Source organism: Oratosquilla oratoria, chromosome 40 (genome assembly GCF_046742065.1).
Source record: "Oratosquilla oratoria isolate Oo_2021 chromosome 40, ASM4674206v1, whole genome shotgun sequence".
Lineage (NCBI taxonomy): Eukaryota > Metazoa > Arthropoda > Malacostraca > Stomatopoda > Squillidae > Oratosquilla > Oratosquilla oratoria.
The window spans coordinates 13,691,823-13,710,682 of NC_134816.1; the positions used below are offsets into that span (position 1 = coordinate 13,691,823).

Below are 18,860 nucleotides of genomic sequence, written 5' to 3' on the forward strand. Positions count from 1 at the left end.
TGTGTTACACGCAACTATTAACATTGACTATAAGAGCAGAGTACCCCAAACAGGCTCGCCTGTTACCGTCTGCTATGATCCATGACGCGTCACCGTCAAAGAGAAGGCGGACATTGGCGCCAAGCTCCATTATAGCAAGAGCCATATTGCTCCCCATCTTTTAGGAAGCTATTATTCTAAATTGTTTTAGAAATTGCGTAGGTTATCTTAAGTTAGAAAATAGGATATGATATACATACATATTGCATGTACCTTATACAAAGTGTCCTAGTTGCAGGAGTCTTACAAACCGGCGGCGGAAGGGTACGCAACTTGGGCATCGTACGACTGAGCTCGGTCACCTTAACAATGATGCCGCGAAGAAGTAGCGTCTTCGTTATTTCAAAAGGTGCTCATATATTAGTTTAGATATCTAGAGATGGATAAATTGTGAGCCTTCTTCACACAAAAATAAAGAAGTGGATGGATTGTGTGAAGCTAGGTAACTAGGTATAGGCTAGGCTTCTACAGGTACACAGCGGCAGCCGTCTTTGGCACTGGTGTACGATTCGGGCATAAGAGGGCAAAAAGGACGCAGGCGTCCCTTGTAGACTCTCGCCCGCGCCCCTCTTCATAACTCTCTGTATAGTGTAAATCCACTCTATATACGTTTCGTTTCATAAACTAAATATTTAGCAATTGCATCTCATCATTTTATTTATGTCCTAATCGAAAAAGGAAAACCCAAAAGGGGCTAGTCTATGACACCGTCTCCAAGCAGAACTCACCCTCGTCCTCCTCCTACAACACCTACTGGCTACTACCTGTGCCTCAAACCATGGGCATCCACAAGTGGGATTACAATTATATTTATTTCACACACAAAGGGTACTTATTTTACATTCAACCCAATTAATTCATCCTTGAGCCATTACATTGGAGACACTGATCATTCCCAATGCCAGAATACACTTAGTTTACATATGAGGTTCACGAAACTCGTTCGAAACATAGGCGACCCTGCTTTCCAATGAAACCATGCAACAGTGGGATTACATAGAATATACAGCAAATACACTTCTTCATAACACAATACATAGAATCACATAGAAAATGCACTTCATAATAATACCAAGGGCTTTTTCCCCCTTACCAGGGAGGTAGCCAAAGTCAAAAGGCACATAGCGAAATTATACAAATAAATATATGTACTGTATATATCTATATAAATGCATACATACATACATATACCAAGGGCTTTTTGCCCCTTACCAGGGCAGTAGCCAAAGACAAAAAGGTATATACCTATTCCCATCCATTTCATCCCTACCCATTCCACTCTCAATCATCACCCTTTCCTCCCTCTCATCCCTGCTCTGGGTCAGAAGCATTGCAGCAGGACAGCACATCCACAGCAAGGCCACTTCACTTAATCGGCGTCCCCTCCCTTCTCTGTTACTTCACGCACAAAAATAGACGGGGAGGAATTCCTTTGGGCTGCGTCAAAATATCATTTACACACTCCCCACACCCACCCACTCCTTTCTTTTCATCACTGTATCATTTATACACAACCATTCTCCATTCATCCCTATCTCATGCCTTCTCCCTTCCTTGTTCAACAGACACCCACCTCCTAGTCAATGCCCTTTTCACCCCATCCATCCATCTCATTCTCGGTCATCCCCACATATTCACTCCATCCACCTCTGCCTTACACCCTGTTTTATTAATATTTCTTCATTCGTTCTTTCCATATGTTCAAAACGTCCCAATAATCTTTTATCATCCCAATCTCCTTTTCCACCTCTGTTCTCCTCCTCACCTTCTCCTCCTTCCCTACACTGTCCAACCTTGTAATCCCAACCATGCTTCTCAGATGTTTCACCTCAAGGACATTGAAATTCTTCCTCTCATGAATTCCGTATCTCTGCCTCATACAGTGCTGTCGGCACAATCACCCCTTTATATATATATATATATATATATATATACATATATAAATATGACAGAAAATTTTGAAAGTAATAATAAGATGTTTTGAAAAGAAATTAAGAGAGGAAGAGGAGGCGAATCAAGTAGGGAAGAAAAGGTAAAAGGTACAGATGGAGAGATGATAATGGAAGAGATGGCAGTAAGGGGAAGATGGGCCGAATATTTTAGGGAGTTGCTAAATGTGGAGGAGGATAGGGAAGGAAAGATAGCTGCAGTGGAAAATGCGAAGAAAATGAGAGTGATGAGTGAGGAGAATGGAGGAGAAATAAGGAAGGATGAGGTGAAGGCAGTTGTAAAGATGATGAAAACAGGTAAGGCACCTGGACTGGATGGATGCCATGCAGAATGTCTGATAAAGGGAGGTTTAGTTATGGTGGACTGGTTGGTGAGGTTATCTAATGTTTGCTGGAGAGAGGGTAGAGTACCGGAGGACTGGAGAAGTGCCTGTATAGTTCCTCTTTACAAGGGAAAAGGGGACAAGCGTGAATGTAGTAGTTTCAGAGGGATTAGCCTGTTAAGTGTAGTAGGGAAGGCTTATGGGAGGATCTTAATTGAGAGGATTAGGAGAGGAACAGAAGGAGTAATTGGTGAGGAACAGTGTGGATTTAGGACAGGTAGAGGTTGTGTAGATCAGATCTTTGTGGTAAGACAGATATGTGAGAAAGCTATAGGAAAGGGGAAGGATGTTTTTTGGGCTTTTATGGATCTGGAAAAGGCTTATGATAGGGTAGACAGAAAGGCACTGTGGGAGGTTATGCAGATTTATGGGATAGGAGGAAAGCTTTTGGGAGCTGTCAAGAGTTTTTATGAGAGTAGTAGAGCATGTGTCAGGATTAGAAATGGAGAGAGTGAGTGGTTTGAAGTAAAGGTGAGACTTCGTCAAGGATGCGTTATGTCGCCCTGGCTGTTCAACTTATACATGGATGGGGTGGTGCGAGAGGTGAATGCTAGGGTAGTGGGTCAGGGATTGGAGATGGTTAAAGAAAATGGAGAAAAGTGGGAGGTGAGCCAGCTGTTGTTTGCGGACGACACTGCGCTTGTGGCAGGGTCAGAGGAGGGATTGAGGAAGCTGGTGGCAGAGTTTGGGAGAGTATGTGATAGAAGAAAGCTAAAGATAAATGTGGGTAAAAGTAAGGTGATGAGATGTACAAGGGGTGAAAGTGGCAGTAGACTGGAAGTGAGCATTAAGGGAGAGCGACTGGAGGAAGTGGATAGTTTTAGATACTTGGGTGCAAGTGTTGCAGGAAAAGGTGGAGTGAAGGTGGAGGTAGAATGTAGATTGAGAGAAGCGAGTAAATGCCTTGGTGGTTTAAAGAGTGTAATGAGGAATAGACATTTGGGAATGGATGCGAAGAGGAGACTGTATGAAGGAGTGATTGTGCCAACAGCACTGTATGGGGCAGAAACATGGAACATAAGAGAAGAAGAGAGAAGGAGTTTGAATGTGTTTGAGATGAGGTATCTGAGAAGTATGGTGGGGGTTACTAGGCTGGATAGAGTGAGAAATGAGGAGGTGAGGAGGAGAACAGGGGTGAAAAAGGATTTGGGAGATAGGGTTGATGAAAGAATATTAGGATGGTTTGGACACATGGAAAGAATGAGTGAAGAAAGACTAGTAAAAGAGGTATGGAAGGCAGATGTGGAGGGAGTGAACATGAGGGGACGTCCTAGGATGAGGTGGATGGATGTGGTGAAGGGGGCTTTGGGGAAGAGGGGAATGTCTGTTGAGGAAGGAAGGGAGAGGACGGAAGACAGAGGTGAGTGGAGAATGGTTGTATATGGATGATGTTGTGACTGCATGAGGAGGAATGGGCGGGGGGGTGGGGTAGTATGTGTGAGTAAATTTTGACGCAGCCCGAAGGGATTTCTCCCCGTCCTCGCCTTATATGCAAAGGGGGACGGAGAGGGGGGTCGCCGATTAAATGAAGCGGCCTTGCTGTGGATGTACTGTGCCTTGCGACACTGCTTCTGACCCAGGGCGGTGGGCAGGGTGCAGGGATGACCCGTCATCCAGGAGGTGCTCAGATGAGAGGGAGGGTGGGAGGGGTGTGGAGTGTATTTAGGGATGAAATGGGTGGGAGTGTTTTTATGCCTTTCCCTTTTTGGCTACCTCCCTTGGAAGGGGGAAAAAGCCTTGGTATATAAAAAAATAAAAAAAAATAACATACATACATACATATACTAAGGCTTTTTCACCCTTACAAGGGAGGTAGCTAAAAAGGAAAAGGCATAAAATCATTCCCACCCATTCCATCCCTGAAAACACTCCACACCCCTCCACCCTCCCTCTTATCTTATCACCTCCTGGATAACGGGTCATCCTTGCACCTTGTCCACTGCCCTGGGTCAGAAGCAGTGTTGCAAGACACAGCACATCCACAGCATGGCCGCTTCATTAAATTGGTGACCCCCCCCTCTCCGTCCCCCCCATGCATAAAAGGAGAAGACGGGGAGAAATTCCTTCGGGCTGCGTCAAATTTTGCTAACACATGCTACCTCACTCCCCCCCCCCGCTCATCCCACTTCATGCATCACAACAATCATCCATATACAACCATTTTCCATTCACCCCTGTCTTCTGTCCTCTCCCGTCCTTCCTCAACAGACATTCCCCTCTTCCCCAAAGCCCCCTTTACCCCATCCATCCACCTCATCCTAGGACGTCCCCTCATGTTCACTCCCTCCACATCTACCTTCCATACCTCTTTTACTAGTCTTTCTTCACTCATTCTTTCCATGTGTCCAAACCATCCTAATACTCTTTCATCAACCCAATCTCCCAACTCCCTTTCCATCCATTCTCCACCTCACCTCCTCATTTCTCACTCTATCTAGCCTAGTAACCCCTATCATACTTCTCATATATATATATATATATATATATATATATATATATATATATGTGTGTGTGTGTGTGTGTGTGTGTGTGTGTGTGTGTGTGTGTGTGTGTGCGTGCGTGTGTGTGTGTGTGTGTGTGTGTGTGTGTGTGTGTGTGTGTGTGTGTGTGTGTGTGTGTGTGTGTGTGTGTGTGTGTGTGTGTGTGTGTGTGTGTGTGAGTGAGTGAGTGGGTGAGTGAGTGAGTGTGTGTGTGTGTGTGTGTGTGTGTGTGTGTGTGTGTGTGTTTGTGTGTGTGTGTGTGTGTGTGTGTGTGTGTGTGTGTACACACATATATAGCGGGGATGAGTCATACTTCCTAAGGTATCCCATCCACGGTACGATCTGGCCTTGAGGCCTCCAGATAGATCCAGTCGGATCCGATCACATCGTGTATATCGGTCGGACAAACCAAAATCAGTACATAAACGATCCAAACTGGTCGGATCCCACCGGATCACTTCGGCGTCCTCAATCCAAGGGGACAGACGAAGATCCTCGACTGTAGCCCTTATGCGGGATGTGGCGGCAACAGGTATCGGCAGACTGAAGGAAACAGGTGTTTCAGGAACAGGGAATAGGTGTTATAAAGACCTAAATGATCGGAGGTGCTTGTGGAGAAGGTGGCCACCTCTGCACAGGACTTTGTCTGCGAAGATGGTAAATCGAATCTGGTGGTACAAGTGAATCGACAAGATCTCAGCTTCGTTCTGACAGGGTGTAGCATAGGAGGAACGCACAGAAGGGTAAAGATGACTCTGGTCTGTAGGATCCCAGTACCACTTTGAAGTGTCTTTGTCACGTCTTTACGTGATTATCAATATGATTTTGTAATATTATATGATATCATAATCGTATGTATATATTCATGTGATTAAAGTAGATTAACATTATATTTTTATTTCTATTTGTTGATGTATGATTCTTAGTAGAGAGGTTCCTTTTGCACGTCTGGCGAGACCACGGGCGTGATTCACGCAGAGGAGGTGTGAGAGCGGAAGGAGTAGGTGTATCTTTCAAACGAAATATCGTAACGTCCCTAACGTATTCCTTTCATATTGTCACACGGTCGATACTATATAAACAAATACTGAGGGGCGCGCAGGAGAGTCAAGTAGAGAGAGTAGACGAGAGTAGACATGTAGTTCCTCGAGAGACAAACGTGTTCCAATTGTATCGTTGCCCATGGCTGAGGACATTTCTCAAGTGAATTGAACTACATGAAGCATGACGATGATAATGACAACATTGTCGATAATGACGATAGACGTTGACGATGGCAATGCTGATCATGAAGATAATGAGGACAGTGAGGAAAGAAGACAAGAGAAGGATTAACCATGAACAACGTGGCCTCAGAGGAGAGGAAAGGCGCACAGACCAGGCCTTGAATGTAAAACAAACAATAACAAGGAGGAGTAGAAGCAACAACGGCGGGAGGAGAAACAGGAGAGCAAGAAGAACAGAGGGGAGGAGAGGAAATAGATAGACTTAAGAGAAAGGGAGAGAGCAAGAGAAAACGAGAGAGGAGAGAGTGAGAAGGGCAGAATGAGGAGAGAGAGAGAAAGACAGACATTCCAATTGCGAAGAGGCATATCAGTGTAATGAAGGAGACCCCCGGTTAAGACAACAAGGCAACAAAAAACTGACCCTGAGAACTCCCCAACCTCCCCCCCCCCTCCCCCTCCACCCCCTGGGAGTACAGACGTCTCTATGGTGGTGGCAAAGCCTCTGTGCAGTAATACACCCACACGGGCGCTCCCTTCCATCTGGGCGTTCGAATACGTCGCCAGATGGCCGTCAGCGACCCATCGGAGAACATGGAGACACAGCGATCTCGGGTCGTCACCGAGGCGAAGTCGATCCTCCTGAGGACCCTTCTCGTCGCAGCTTTCCTAAGGTAGGCGCACTCATTCTCTTTTCAGGTGGACAAAGTGCCCGTTCCTCTGAGGTGCTTCAGTAAACCTTGGACCCCTCCTCGCCGCAGGAGAGACCTCAGAGGTGAATCAAATTGACTGGTGGCAGTTTGACTCGAGAGCAATTGGTGGTCAGTTGTGAGGCGAGTGGGGCCGGAAGGGAAGCTTGTGGTTTGCCTAAGAGAGGAGACTGGCTCTAGATCGTCGACATCGTCGTCAGTGTGGCCAGGGAAGCTTCCTGCTTTCTTCGAGAAAATCCTAGGGTCTTTGATAGGGAACAGTGATCAGGGGCCAAGTGAGTGGGCCTGGAGCTAGCTGCCAGGGAAAACACGATTTGCATGCCCATTTTTCCTTCCCCTTTCTAGAAATGGTCTACTTGGAGAACAGGGGGGGGGGGCAGTTGCAACCCTTGAAAACCTGTTCAATCACTTATTACTCTTTGTGTGTGTGTGTATTTACCTAGTTGTATTTTATGGGAAGGGGAGCTATGCTCGTGGTGTCCCGTCTTCATATCTCATTTTATCTAAACTGTTTTTAAATTCATGTATTGTTTTTGCACACACCACTTTCTCATCTAACTTGTTCCAAATGTCTATTACTCTGTGGGGAAAGCTGTTCTTTTTTCAGATCTCTTCTATAACTGTCTTTCATGATTTTCTTTCCGTGTCCTCTTGTATTTTTATCATCCCATTTGATTAGATCCTCTCTATCAATAGTTTCTATGCCTTTCATGATTCTATAAATAGTTATCAAATCTCCTCTCTCTTTTCTTTGCTCTAATGTCTGTAGTTCGAGTTTTGTTAGTCTCTCTTCGTATGATATTTCTGAGAGTGTTGGTGCCAACTTTGTAATTGCTCTTTGTATTCTTTCAAGTTTTGTTATAATTATTTTGTACTTGGTGACCACATCGTCGCTGCATATTCCAATCTTGGTCTTATCGAGGTGATTAGTATTTTCTTCACCATTTCTTTATCCAGGTATGTAAATGCCACTTTGATTGTTCTTATTAAATTATAAGTTTCTCCAAAAATCTTGATTATATGTTTCTAAGGTGACATATTATTCATAATAATGACTCCCAGGTCCTTCTCATTTTTTACTTTTTTTTATTCCTTCTTCTACCAATTCATATGATCCTGCTATTCTTTTTTTGCTTTTTCCAAATTCCGTTATACTACACTTCATCTCCCACTTCCTACTCCATACCTAGACTTTATTGAGATCATTCTGTAGTGACTCACAATCTTCTTCAGTGTTCACTTTTTTCAATAGTTTTGCATCATCCGCAAAGAAACTCATATAACTTTCAATTCCTTCATCCATATCATTAATATATATAGCAAACATTATTGGGGCCAGAACTGTTCCTTGTGTAATCCACCTGTAGTTTCTAATTTCTTAAGCAACTTCTTATGTGGCACCTTGTCAAAACCTTATTTTAGGTCTAGAAATGCACAATCAGCCCATCCAACTCATTCTTGTATTATATCTATTAGCCTTGAATAGAAACATATTAAGTTTCTGACGCATGATCGGCCTTGTCCGAATACAAATTGTCTTGGATTTAGTAGTTTTTTTTTTTTTTCTTCTAAATGCCTTAACTATCTATTTTTGATCATTCTTTCACAAATTTTAGCTGTCGGGTATGTTAAAGACACAGGTCTATATTTTGTAGGGTTTTCTTTGTTTTACCCTTTATATATAGGTACTATATATTATGCTCTTCTCTAATCTTTGGAACTTTTCCTTCTTTTAATGAACTGTTTATTAGGTATGTATTTTCTCTGCCAATTCATTCCTGCATTCTCTCAAAATCCAGTTTGCTATTTCATCTGGTCCATGCGATTTTCTGACATCAATATTATTCAAGTGTTTCATTATTTCATACCTTGTTACTTATAAATTCTTGTCAAAATATTCCATTTCTCTTCCACTGTTGTTTCCTATTTGTATATTCTTTCCCAGTCTTCTTTTTCAAAGGATTCTCTTATTTCATCAATTTTTTTCATACATCAATCTTCCTTTTTATATTCTTCATTACTTTTTATGTATTTTTTCTCATTTAGTTCCATTTCAACCAATATGTGGTCACTTTTACTTATTGGTGTCTTATATTCAATCTTTTCCACTATTTCAGTTTCTGATGTGATTATTAGGTCCAGTCTCGAAGGTTCTTCTTCATTTCTATACCTAGTGTTCTCTTGAATCCATTGCGTCATTGTGTGGTCAATAATCACATCAAGTAGTACATTTCCCCATGAGTCTTTTCTGCCCTTTACTGTCATCTCTTCCCAGCAGACTTCTTTACAATTAAAGTCACCCATTATAACTATTCTTCCTCCATCTTTCATTATCTCATTAGTGCTATCCTTGTGCCTTCTAACATACTTTTATGTTCTCTCTCATCCCACGAGGCTGTTTTAGGAGGCACATAACTTATTACAAACTTTCTGCTCTTTCTATCTTTGTCTTCCACTTCCATCATAATCATCTCTACTCTATTTTTCCATATGTGACATTCTTCACATTTATATCCTTCTCAGTCAGGAACACAACTCCACCTCCTTGTTTTACCTCTCTGTTTCTAATCCAACAATTATATGCAACATGTCCTACACTGTTGGATGGTAGTGGACCTTTTAATTTTGTCTCTACAATTTCCATTATGTCCTGTTCTTTTCCTTTGAGGTAATCATTCAGTTCGTTCGAGCCTATTATTGAGCCATCTATATTTGTGTAAGCCATTTTCAATTTTCTGCTAATTCCATTGTGTTTTCTGTTCCCCTTCCGTTTTTCTGCTATGTACCATTTTCTCACTTTCATGTTCACTACTTTCCAATAGAATTTCTTTTTTTCTGTCTCTGTTCTTCTCTCGTTTTTTTCTTTAGCTTCTTGTCTTTTTGCTTTCTCATCCTCTCTTTCCTCTTTGTTCATTTCTCTTTTTATCCATATCTGTTTAAATTGTTCACTGTTTGCTAGTTTCGTGGTTTTTGCTAAGATTTTCTTTGCTGTTGTTTGTGACCTGAATTTGAACTTAATTGGTCTGGTCTTATCTTCTATTTCTTTCCCTGTTTCTGCTCCATCTTCTTGAACTACTTCCAATATCTTATTTACTTTCTCCTTCTCCTTTATTCTTGTAGTCCAATTTGTATTATATTTCTCTTCCATCCCCAATATTATACATTTCTTTTTATCCGCTAAGTCTCTCACTATATTCTCTTCCTCCCTCATCACTTTAATAATTGTGTCTTTAGTTTGATCTTTCATCTGTTGTGCTACTATATCCTTAAATACAATTTTGTTATTTTCTTGGACTTTTTTCCAACCCTGTACTTCTTTTGCTATGGATTCTTTATTCTCTTTATTATTCCTCTTTAATTCTTCATTCTCATCTTCTACTTCTTTTAACTGTCTTTTCAATTCTTCTTTTTCCTTAGTTAGGGTTTGGTTCTCCTTCTTTAACTCTTCCAATTCATCAACTCTCTGTGCTATCCTTGTAAGCTGACAGAACCTACTCTCCCAATGTTCGGTCATTTTCTTTAGTTTTTCTTCTAGACTCTGCTAAGCGGGGGAGGTTGGCATCCCCCCCCCCTCCTTAAATCCATGGAAATTATTATTTTCACTTTCCATTGTGTTGTTCTTATCTATATTTCTAACCTTAATGCTTTTACTGATATTTTCGATTTCCCCTGTGTCGTCAGCAGACCTCTTGTTTATATTTTTTCTGCTGTCAGGGGGAGCCCGTTCGTCTCCCTCCTCATTTCCTTCCATTTCCCGTAGCAATCTCTCCCCTTCTCCCCTTTCATTACCTTTCTACTACACCACGAGCTTTCCCCTTCCCTACTAATACAAAAAGGTACTTCCTCGTAGTTGAAATCCACGAAAATTGCGTTTTTTTCCGGAGTTCCAATCTTCGCCGTCAATCCGACGATTGTGTGTGTGTGTGTGTGTGTGTGTGTGTGTGTGTGTGTGTGTGTGTGTGTGTGTGTGTGTGTGTGTGTGTGTGTGTGTGTGTGTGTGTGTGTGTGTGTGTGTGTGTGTGCGTGTGTGTGTGTGTGTGTGTGTGTGTGTGTGTGTGTGTGTGTGTGTGTGTGTGTGTGTGTGTGTGTGTGTGTGTGTATGTGTGTGTGTGTGTGTGTGAATGCAAGTTCATATGCATGTACATATTTGCTTATCTATGTGTACAAACACACCTATAGCCACTCTCTGTTGTATGGACTAAAACGGGAACATGGAAGTTGTGAGCATCATGATTACGTCACGTACAACAACAACTCTCTACCCGGGGTGTGCGAAAGGTGAATGACCACTGCTTATGCCTCTGAGTCTGTTAGATAAGAGGGAAACAATGGGTGATGGACGGGAGTGTAATGGGTGGGGGTCAGTACGTGCCTTGACTTGACTAGACTACCTCCCCTACAAGTGTGTGGGTATATGTATTTATATATATATATATATATATATATATATATATATATATATATATATATATATATACATATATATGCATATTATATATATATATATATGCATATATATGTATATATATATTGCATATATATATATATATATATGTATATACATATATATATATATATATATATATATATATATATATATATATATATATCGTATGAGAGGTACAAAGTAAAGAGAAGGGAAGCTAAGCATAAGATAAAGGAAGCAGATGTGAAATGGGGTAAGGGTATGACTGAAAATTTTGAAAACAATAAAAAGATGTTTTGGAAGGAAATTAAAAGAGGAAAAGGAGACGAATCAAGTAGAGAAGAAAAAAGTAAAAGTTGTAGATGGAGAGATGATAATGAAAGAGAAGGCGGTTAAAGGAAGGTGGGCAGAGTATTTTAGGGAGTTGCTAAATGTGAAGGAGGAAAGGGAGGGAAAGGTAGTTGCAGTGGGAAGCGCTAAGAAAATGAAAGTGATGAGTGAGGAAAATGGAGGAGAAATAGGGAAAGATGAAGTGAAAGCAGCTGTTAAGATGCTGAGAGTAGGTAAGGCACCTGGTCTGGGTGGATGCCATGCAAAATGCCTGAAGAAAGGAGGTACAGTTATGGTGGACTGTCTGGTGAGGTTATTTAATGTTTGTCTAAGAGAGGGTAGAGCGCCGGAGGACTGGAGGAGTGCCTATATAGTTCCGCTTTACAAGAGAAAGAGGGATATATATGACGGTAGTAGTTTCAGCGGAATCAGTTTGTTGAGTGTAGTTAGGAAGGCTTATGGGAAGGTTTTGATTGAGAGGATTAGATGAACAGAGGGAATAATTGGTGAGGAATAGTGTAGGTTTAGGACAGGAAGGGGTTGCGTAGATCAGATATTTTGGTAAGTTAGATATATGAGATAGCTTTAGGAAAAAGTAAGAATTTTTTGGCTTTTATGGATCTGAAGAAGTCTTATGACAGGGTAGACGGGAAGGCACTATGTGAGGTATTGCAGATATATGGAATAGAAGGAAAGCCGTTAAGAGCAGTCAAGAGTTTTTACGAGAGTTGTAGAGCTTGCGTTAGGATTAGAAATGGAGAGAGTGAATGGTTTGAGGTAAAGATGGGACTTCTTCAGGGATGTATTATGTCGCCCTGGCTGTTCAATTTATACATGGATGGGGTGGTGCGAGAGGTGAATGCAAGGGTGGTGGGTCAGGCGTTGGAGATGGTTAAAGAAAATGGAGAAAAGTGAGAGGTGAGCCAGTTGTTGTTTGCTGACGACACTGCGCTTGTAGCAGGATCAGAGGAGGGATTGAGGAAGTTAGTGACAGAGTTTGAGAAAGTGTGTGAAAGAAGGAAGCTGAAGATAAATGTGGGTAAAAGTAAGGTGATGACATGTACAAGGGGAGAGAGTGACAGCAGGTTGGAGGTGAGCATTAAGAGTGAAAGACTGGAGAAATTGGATAGTTTTAGATACTTGGGTGGCAGGAATGTGTCAGGAAAGGGAGGAGCGGGGGTGGAGGTAGAATGTAGATTGAGATAAGAGATTAAATGACTTTGTGGATTGAAAAGTGTAATGAGAAAAAGAAATCTGTGAATGGATGCTAAGAGGAGGTTATATGAAGGCGCGATTGTGCCAACAGCATTGTATGGGGCAGAAACATGGAACATGAGAGAGGAAGAGAGAAGGAGTTTGAATGTGTTTGAGATGAAATGTCTGAGAAGTATGATAGGGGTTACTAGGCTAGATAGAGTGAGAAATGAGGAGGTGAGGAGGAGAATAGGGGTGGAAAGGGAACTGGGAGATAGGGTTGATGAAAGGGTATTAAGATGGTTTGGACACATGGAAAGAATGAGTGAAGAAAGATTAGTAAAAGAAGTGTGGAAGGCAGAGGTGGAAGGAGTGAATATGAGGGGGCGTCCTAGGATGAGATGGATGGATGGGGTGAAAGGGGCATTACAAAAGAGAGGAATGTCTGAGGAGGAAGGACGGGAGAGGACAGAAGATAGGGGTGAATGGAGAGAGGTTGTGTAAAGATGATGCTGTGATGCATGAGGGGGAGTGGGTGGGGGATGGGGGTGAGGAAGTATGTATGAGAATAAATTTTGACGCAGCCCGAAGGGATTTCTTCCCGTCTTCTCCTTTTCTGCGTGAGGGGACGGAAAGGGGGGGTCGCCGAATCTATGAAGCTGCCTTGCTGTGGAAGTGCTGTGTCTTGCGACACTGCTTCTGACCCAGGGTAGTGGACAGGATGCAGGGATGACCCGTCATCCAGGAGGTGCCAAGATAAGAGGGAGGGAGGAGGGTGGAGGGGAGTGGAATATATAGGAAATGGAATGGGTTGGAGTGGTTTCTATGCCTATTTCTTTTTGGCTACCCCCGTGTAGGAGGAAAAGCCTTTGGTATATGTATGTATGTATATTCTCTGTTTTCATGAGGCCACTACCCCTTCCGTTTTCTGTGATATCCTAAGTATTTCTATTCTATTTTCCCCCTAATCCATGCATTCTGCAGTGCTTTGTGTAACCACTTCCGAACTCCTGCAACGGTGGTGCTGTGTCCTCTGCAGACCCCTTCGAATGCGTCGCCCTTTTCACATAAAAACAGTGACCTAACACACACGCACACACACACACACACACACACACACACACACACACACACACACACACACACACACACACACACACACACGCACGCACGCACGCACACGCACGCACACACACACACACACACACACACACACACACACACACACACACACACACACACACAGACACACAGACACACACACACACACACACACACACACACACACACACAGACACACACACACACACACACACACACACACACACACACACACACACACACACACACACACACACACACACACACACACACACACACACACACACACACACACACACACACACACACTGAGAGGGGAGGTCTGGAGTGAGGGTGATAAAGAGATTCTATGGGAGCTGAAAACCAACGCATGCGCGACTGAAGGTCCATTTCTACGTTGCAGGTCAGAAGCTTCGACGTCCTTGCCTGTACAGACAAGTCCTCACGTCGCAGAAGCCTGGCAGAACAACCTGACCACCCTCCATGAGCGCTTCGAGCACATCTACAAGACAGGAGCCCTCAGCGACCTCACTATTGGCTTCTCTAAGGACAACATCACGGTTTCGGTACGAGATTTGCCGCTCTCCTTACCTCTCTTCTCTTCTTCTACCTTAAACATCATAGAGAGGCCTTTTCATCTTGGACTGATTTCATAATAGGTCATTTTGAGCAACAAGCAGTGGTCAAAGGATATTTGACAAACATCATTCTTTATATAATTCAGTCTCGGATCATCCTACAAACGACAAGTCAGCAGGGGCCTCACGTTGTTAGTAGAACTATGTCTTCCTTTGTGACAATATCTCTGATTCCTGGCCTTTATCTTCCAAGGTGCACCGTTTGGTGCTCTCTGTCAGCTCGCCCGTCTTGGAGCCGATGCTGACGGGTCCCTCGCCTGTCGGAAAGGACCTGATTCTTCAAGACTCGCCCGAGACCTTCACCAAGCTCCTGGACCACATGTATGTGGGCAAGATGGACCTGCAATCCGTCGAGGAGGCCCTCCGTGTCTACGCCACCTCCTACAAGTACCAAGTACATTCGGCGAACAAGGAATGCTCACAGGTGAGTCTTCCCTCTTACTTTCATGCACACTTGCAGCATTCTTCCACTTGAGGTCTCCCCAAAATGCACAGCGTGCAGGTATACATGCACGAAGGATTACAAAGGATTACAAAGGCGGAGCATGCCGATAGAAGATTTTTTTGGTCCATATCTAGGTCGGATGCGAAAAAATTATAATAATGATAAATAAGTAAATGAATAGGTAAAAACTATAATAATGCAAATAATACATAAAATACATAAACAAGTGCATAGGCATAGTTAAATAATAAAAAAGAATAAGTAAATAGTAAATAATAATAAATTGACATACAACTAATAATAAATGAGAATCAAGCAAATAATAATAAACAGACAAATGATAACAAAACAAATAAACAAATGATATAAAATAAATGATAGTCATTACAGCATCTTGCTTAGGTGTTTATCTAAATGATTCTTAAAGCTTCGAACTGAACTACATTGCACTGCCTCTGCAGGAAGTTTATTCCATTCATTAACTACACGGTTGGCGAAGTAGTTCCTACCCGCTTCCATATTCAATCTATTTCCAGACAGTTTGAGTCTTGCCCGATTCTCATTCAGTGTGAAAATGTTGTCACTTTTGCTGTTGCACTTCACAACCTACCCGTTTACCTACGGGCTTACCCATTTTAGTCATATAAATATCTACCTACAGATACTCCTCAACTTGCGAACGAGTTACGTTCCGAACATTCGTTCGTGTTTCGAAATATTCGTAAACCGTTATTCAGCATCAATCTAAAGGTACTCAAATATACATGCACAAGTGTGACAGAGTCACTGCACGTTTTCTTACATAAAGCAAAAAATTGTAATACTAATACTTTAATGTTGACTTTCTTGCCTTTGAAACTGGTAAAGTAGGCTTGAGGCTTCGTTCGCATGTCAGAAAGTTCCTAAGTCGAATGTTCGTAAGTACAGAAGCGTCTGTAGTCATCCTTTGTGTGGCTGCACTGGTGGTCGCTCACAAAAACCATCGGCGTGTGAGTGAAGCGACGCGCCCCTCCGCATGGCGTTTGTCCCACCCCTTTCTTTATATCACTCCATCTGTGTGTGAAAGTAGAATATAATATATATCTTGGTACTGGCGCTTGCCTCTGTTCCGAGTCTTGATTTCAAATACCTACACTCCCCCGTAGGTTTCAGAGAAGTACAAGTGACTAAAACACTTCTTCATTGAAAAACAATCCTTAGCCAAACTTGTGGAAGAACCTTTCAGTGGACGCGTGAGCAAAATTGCTTTAAAAGTCATTTGGAGTCCTGTTGCATGTAACTTCAACGACACAATCGATAAAAAAAACTACTGGCAACGTGGGCATGCACACAAGCTTACATGGTCTCCTTCCTGCATCCATCATCAAAGGATGGGGGGACCCAGGAAAGCAGTCACTCCCAGGCGGCTCGTCTTCCCATCACCTTTCACTATGAACACTGTTGAAACTAGTCGAGGAGAATGTTAAATTCTATTCATTGGTCAATCGGCCTGTTCGCCTCCGTCCCTTGTGTTTGGGCCACAAGTCTACAAGCTGCTCGTACTTTGCATATAAGCTGCTGGTGCTCACTACCAGACAAGGCCAGCTGGTTGGGCAATTATTGTTTGCCATACTGCCTAAACATTTCGCTTCCTTGCAGTACTTCAGGAACCAACTAACGGCGAATAACACCCTCATTATCTTCGAAGCGGCGGTGGATTATGATGACAAGGAGCTGAAGGATCTTTGCGTAAAGGTCAGTAGAAGCGGAAGGGTTTTATTACACACACACACACACACACACACACACACACACACACACACACACACGTACTCACACACACACATACATACACACACATACGCATACACACAAACACGCACGCACACGCACATACACACATATAAATACACACATATACACACATACATATATACACACACATATACACATATACACACACACATATACACATATATACACACATATACACACATACATATAAAAGCTCTGGAGCGTAAAGTCTAGCAGGGTAAAGATTCTGATGCGTACGTGGAGAAAGAGATCCAGCCCCACTACCCCATATGTATATCAACACAAGCTAATCTCTACCTTGGTGTGGCAAATGTGCTCAGTTGAGTGACGCTTGTGTAAGGAATATATCCCTCCTTCACAGGTGCATCTCTCGCCTTTGTTTGTCTTTACAGACTGAGCTGGAGAGCTTTTAGATAGCCCAGTGAGCAGTGGGGGCGAAAGGGGTCACTGGGGATGAGGCGTGATATCGCACGAAGCAAGAGTCTATTTAGTCTTCCAAATTACAGATGATGAACAAGGACCCTGATGCCGCAATAGCTCCAGCCTCTGTGATTCACCTGAGGAAAGAGACACTAATGGGCTTCCTGAAGTCGGAACTGCTGGTGTCCTCCGAGACACTCATGTTCGACGCAGCCTTGGCGTGGTAGGTGACTTCTCTCTCCTCACCCTCCCTCCCTTTTTTTTTTCTTACTGTGTCTACCTTCCTAACCAGGCCTCGCCTTGGGTCATCACTAACGTGCTTTGCCTCTTTGGCAACAGGGGGAGAGCTCAGCTGTCCCAGCGAGAAGAGGAACCCTCGAGCACCGCCCTGAGGAAGGAGGTCGAGGAACTGCTAGGTGAGGTGCGGTTCCTGACCATGTTTTGCGAAGAGTTCATCGACAGTGTCCTCCCCTCGGGGGTCTTGCGCCCCGTCGAGGCGATTAACCTTCTGAGGGTCATTCGGGGCGCTGACGTGAGCCTCATCCCAGAGGCAACGCCCTTCAGCCCGTCCAGTGTAAGGGCTATAAATGTGAAGGCCCTTGTTAAGTTTGATACCATAAAGTGTTCTGGAGATACTAATTATAAAAGTAGAGCCTCACCGGGAGAGGAGTTCCGTATATTAGATAACCTTGTAAGTTCAAAGCGTATACTGGTTCACAGCTTACACCTTAACCATGATGGAAATGTAAAAATTCGAGAGAGAGATTATGGAGTTATAGTCGCGTCGGCACCTTGCAAGTCCAGGAAATGCAATTTCTCAGAACCAGTTCCAATTGAGGCGGGTAAAATCTATAGCGTCCTATTACTGGACTTCGATTACATCGGTAGGCTCTCACGAAGAGGTTATTATACGTCGTCCTCCGTTCGAAGGGAGATGCCGGAAACTACCCTCTCGTACGAATATGATTATTGCGTTGTCAATCGTATTAACTTTTGGCCCAGGTAAATGATCCTGTGGGTGGCTGGCTGCAAAGTCCGCTCAATGACAAAAATCGCAATCCCCCCATCCCCCAACAATCTTGTGGAACCATGAAACTGGAGAAGAAATATCTCTAAAAGTCCAATACTCACGAAGACCCTTTACAAATTAGGATTTGTCACAATGTGTGGACATTTCATTGTTATACCGTCTCTTCAATAGGATAGCAAGATGAAGGTTCACTAACTTTATTTTTACAGGGGATATGTATTTTTCTCTCAAATTTTTCTTCAACCGAACTGTAATATTTGAAACAAACTACCTGTTCATTATGTGAGCTTAAATACAATTGGCACTTAAAAAAAGAACACGTAAATAAATGAATAAAAATATATACTGTCCAACCCCAGTCTAACTTTCTAACTTATATCTATACATCATGAGCTCGTACACTTAAATTAAATCATTTGTTCTTACTGCTTCCACTGTTTACACCCCCTTTCAACTCACAAGCAGACCCATAAGGACCAATAGGTCTGTTGCTGTTTGGATCTCCTTTGTATTTTAAGACGAGCTTGCCTCACCACGTCCTCTCGAGCCCTCATTTTCCAACAGACTTTTCTTCTTCTCCTACAGAAACCAATCCCGCGAAGGCGGGTGGTCTGTCCTAAAAGTTCCTCATCCTTTTGAGCCTTGCTTGACTCGAGAACCATCAAAGGACAACGACGATGAACGACTTGGGGAGGAAA

At 42.9% G+C, this 18,860-nt stretch overlaps 1 protein-coding gene across 1 annotated transcript; it reads left to right on the plus strand.

The window, feature by feature from the left end:
- The first annotated feature begins 6,641 nt into the window (after positions 1 to 6,641).
- On the plus strand, positions 6,642 to 18,505 carry LOC143020441 (BTB/POZ domain-containing protein 2-like). Its single transcript, XM_076176862.1, has 6 exons — positions 6,642 to 6,748; positions 14,239 to 14,401; positions 14,667 to 14,897; positions 16,557 to 16,652; positions 17,219 to 17,355; positions 17,472 to 18,505. The coding sequence occupies exons 1-6, from the start codon at positions 6,642 to 6,644 to the stop codon at positions 18,136 to 18,138; spliced, it is 1,401 nt and encodes a 466-aa protein (XP_076032977.1). The 3' UTR covers positions 18,139 to 18,505.
- The last annotated feature ends 355 nt before the right edge of the window (positions 18,506 to 18,860 follow it).

What these genes read in the sequence shown, in the direction of transcription:
- LOC143020441 (XM_076176862.1), top strand. Translation starts at nt 6,642, where the DNA reads ATGGCCGTCAGCGACCCATCGGAGAACATGGAGACACAGCGATCTCGG. An exon ending in CGAACAAGGAATGCTCACAG is followed by an intron (nt 14,898 to 16,556) that starts GTGAGTCTTCCC and finishes GCTTCCTTGCAG; the next exon opens with TACTTCAGGAACCAACTAAC. An exon ending in TGAAGGATCTTTGCGTAAAG is followed by an intron (nt 16,653 to 17,218) that starts GTCAGTAGAAGC and finishes TCCAAATTACAG; the next exon opens with ATGATGAACAAGGACCCTGA.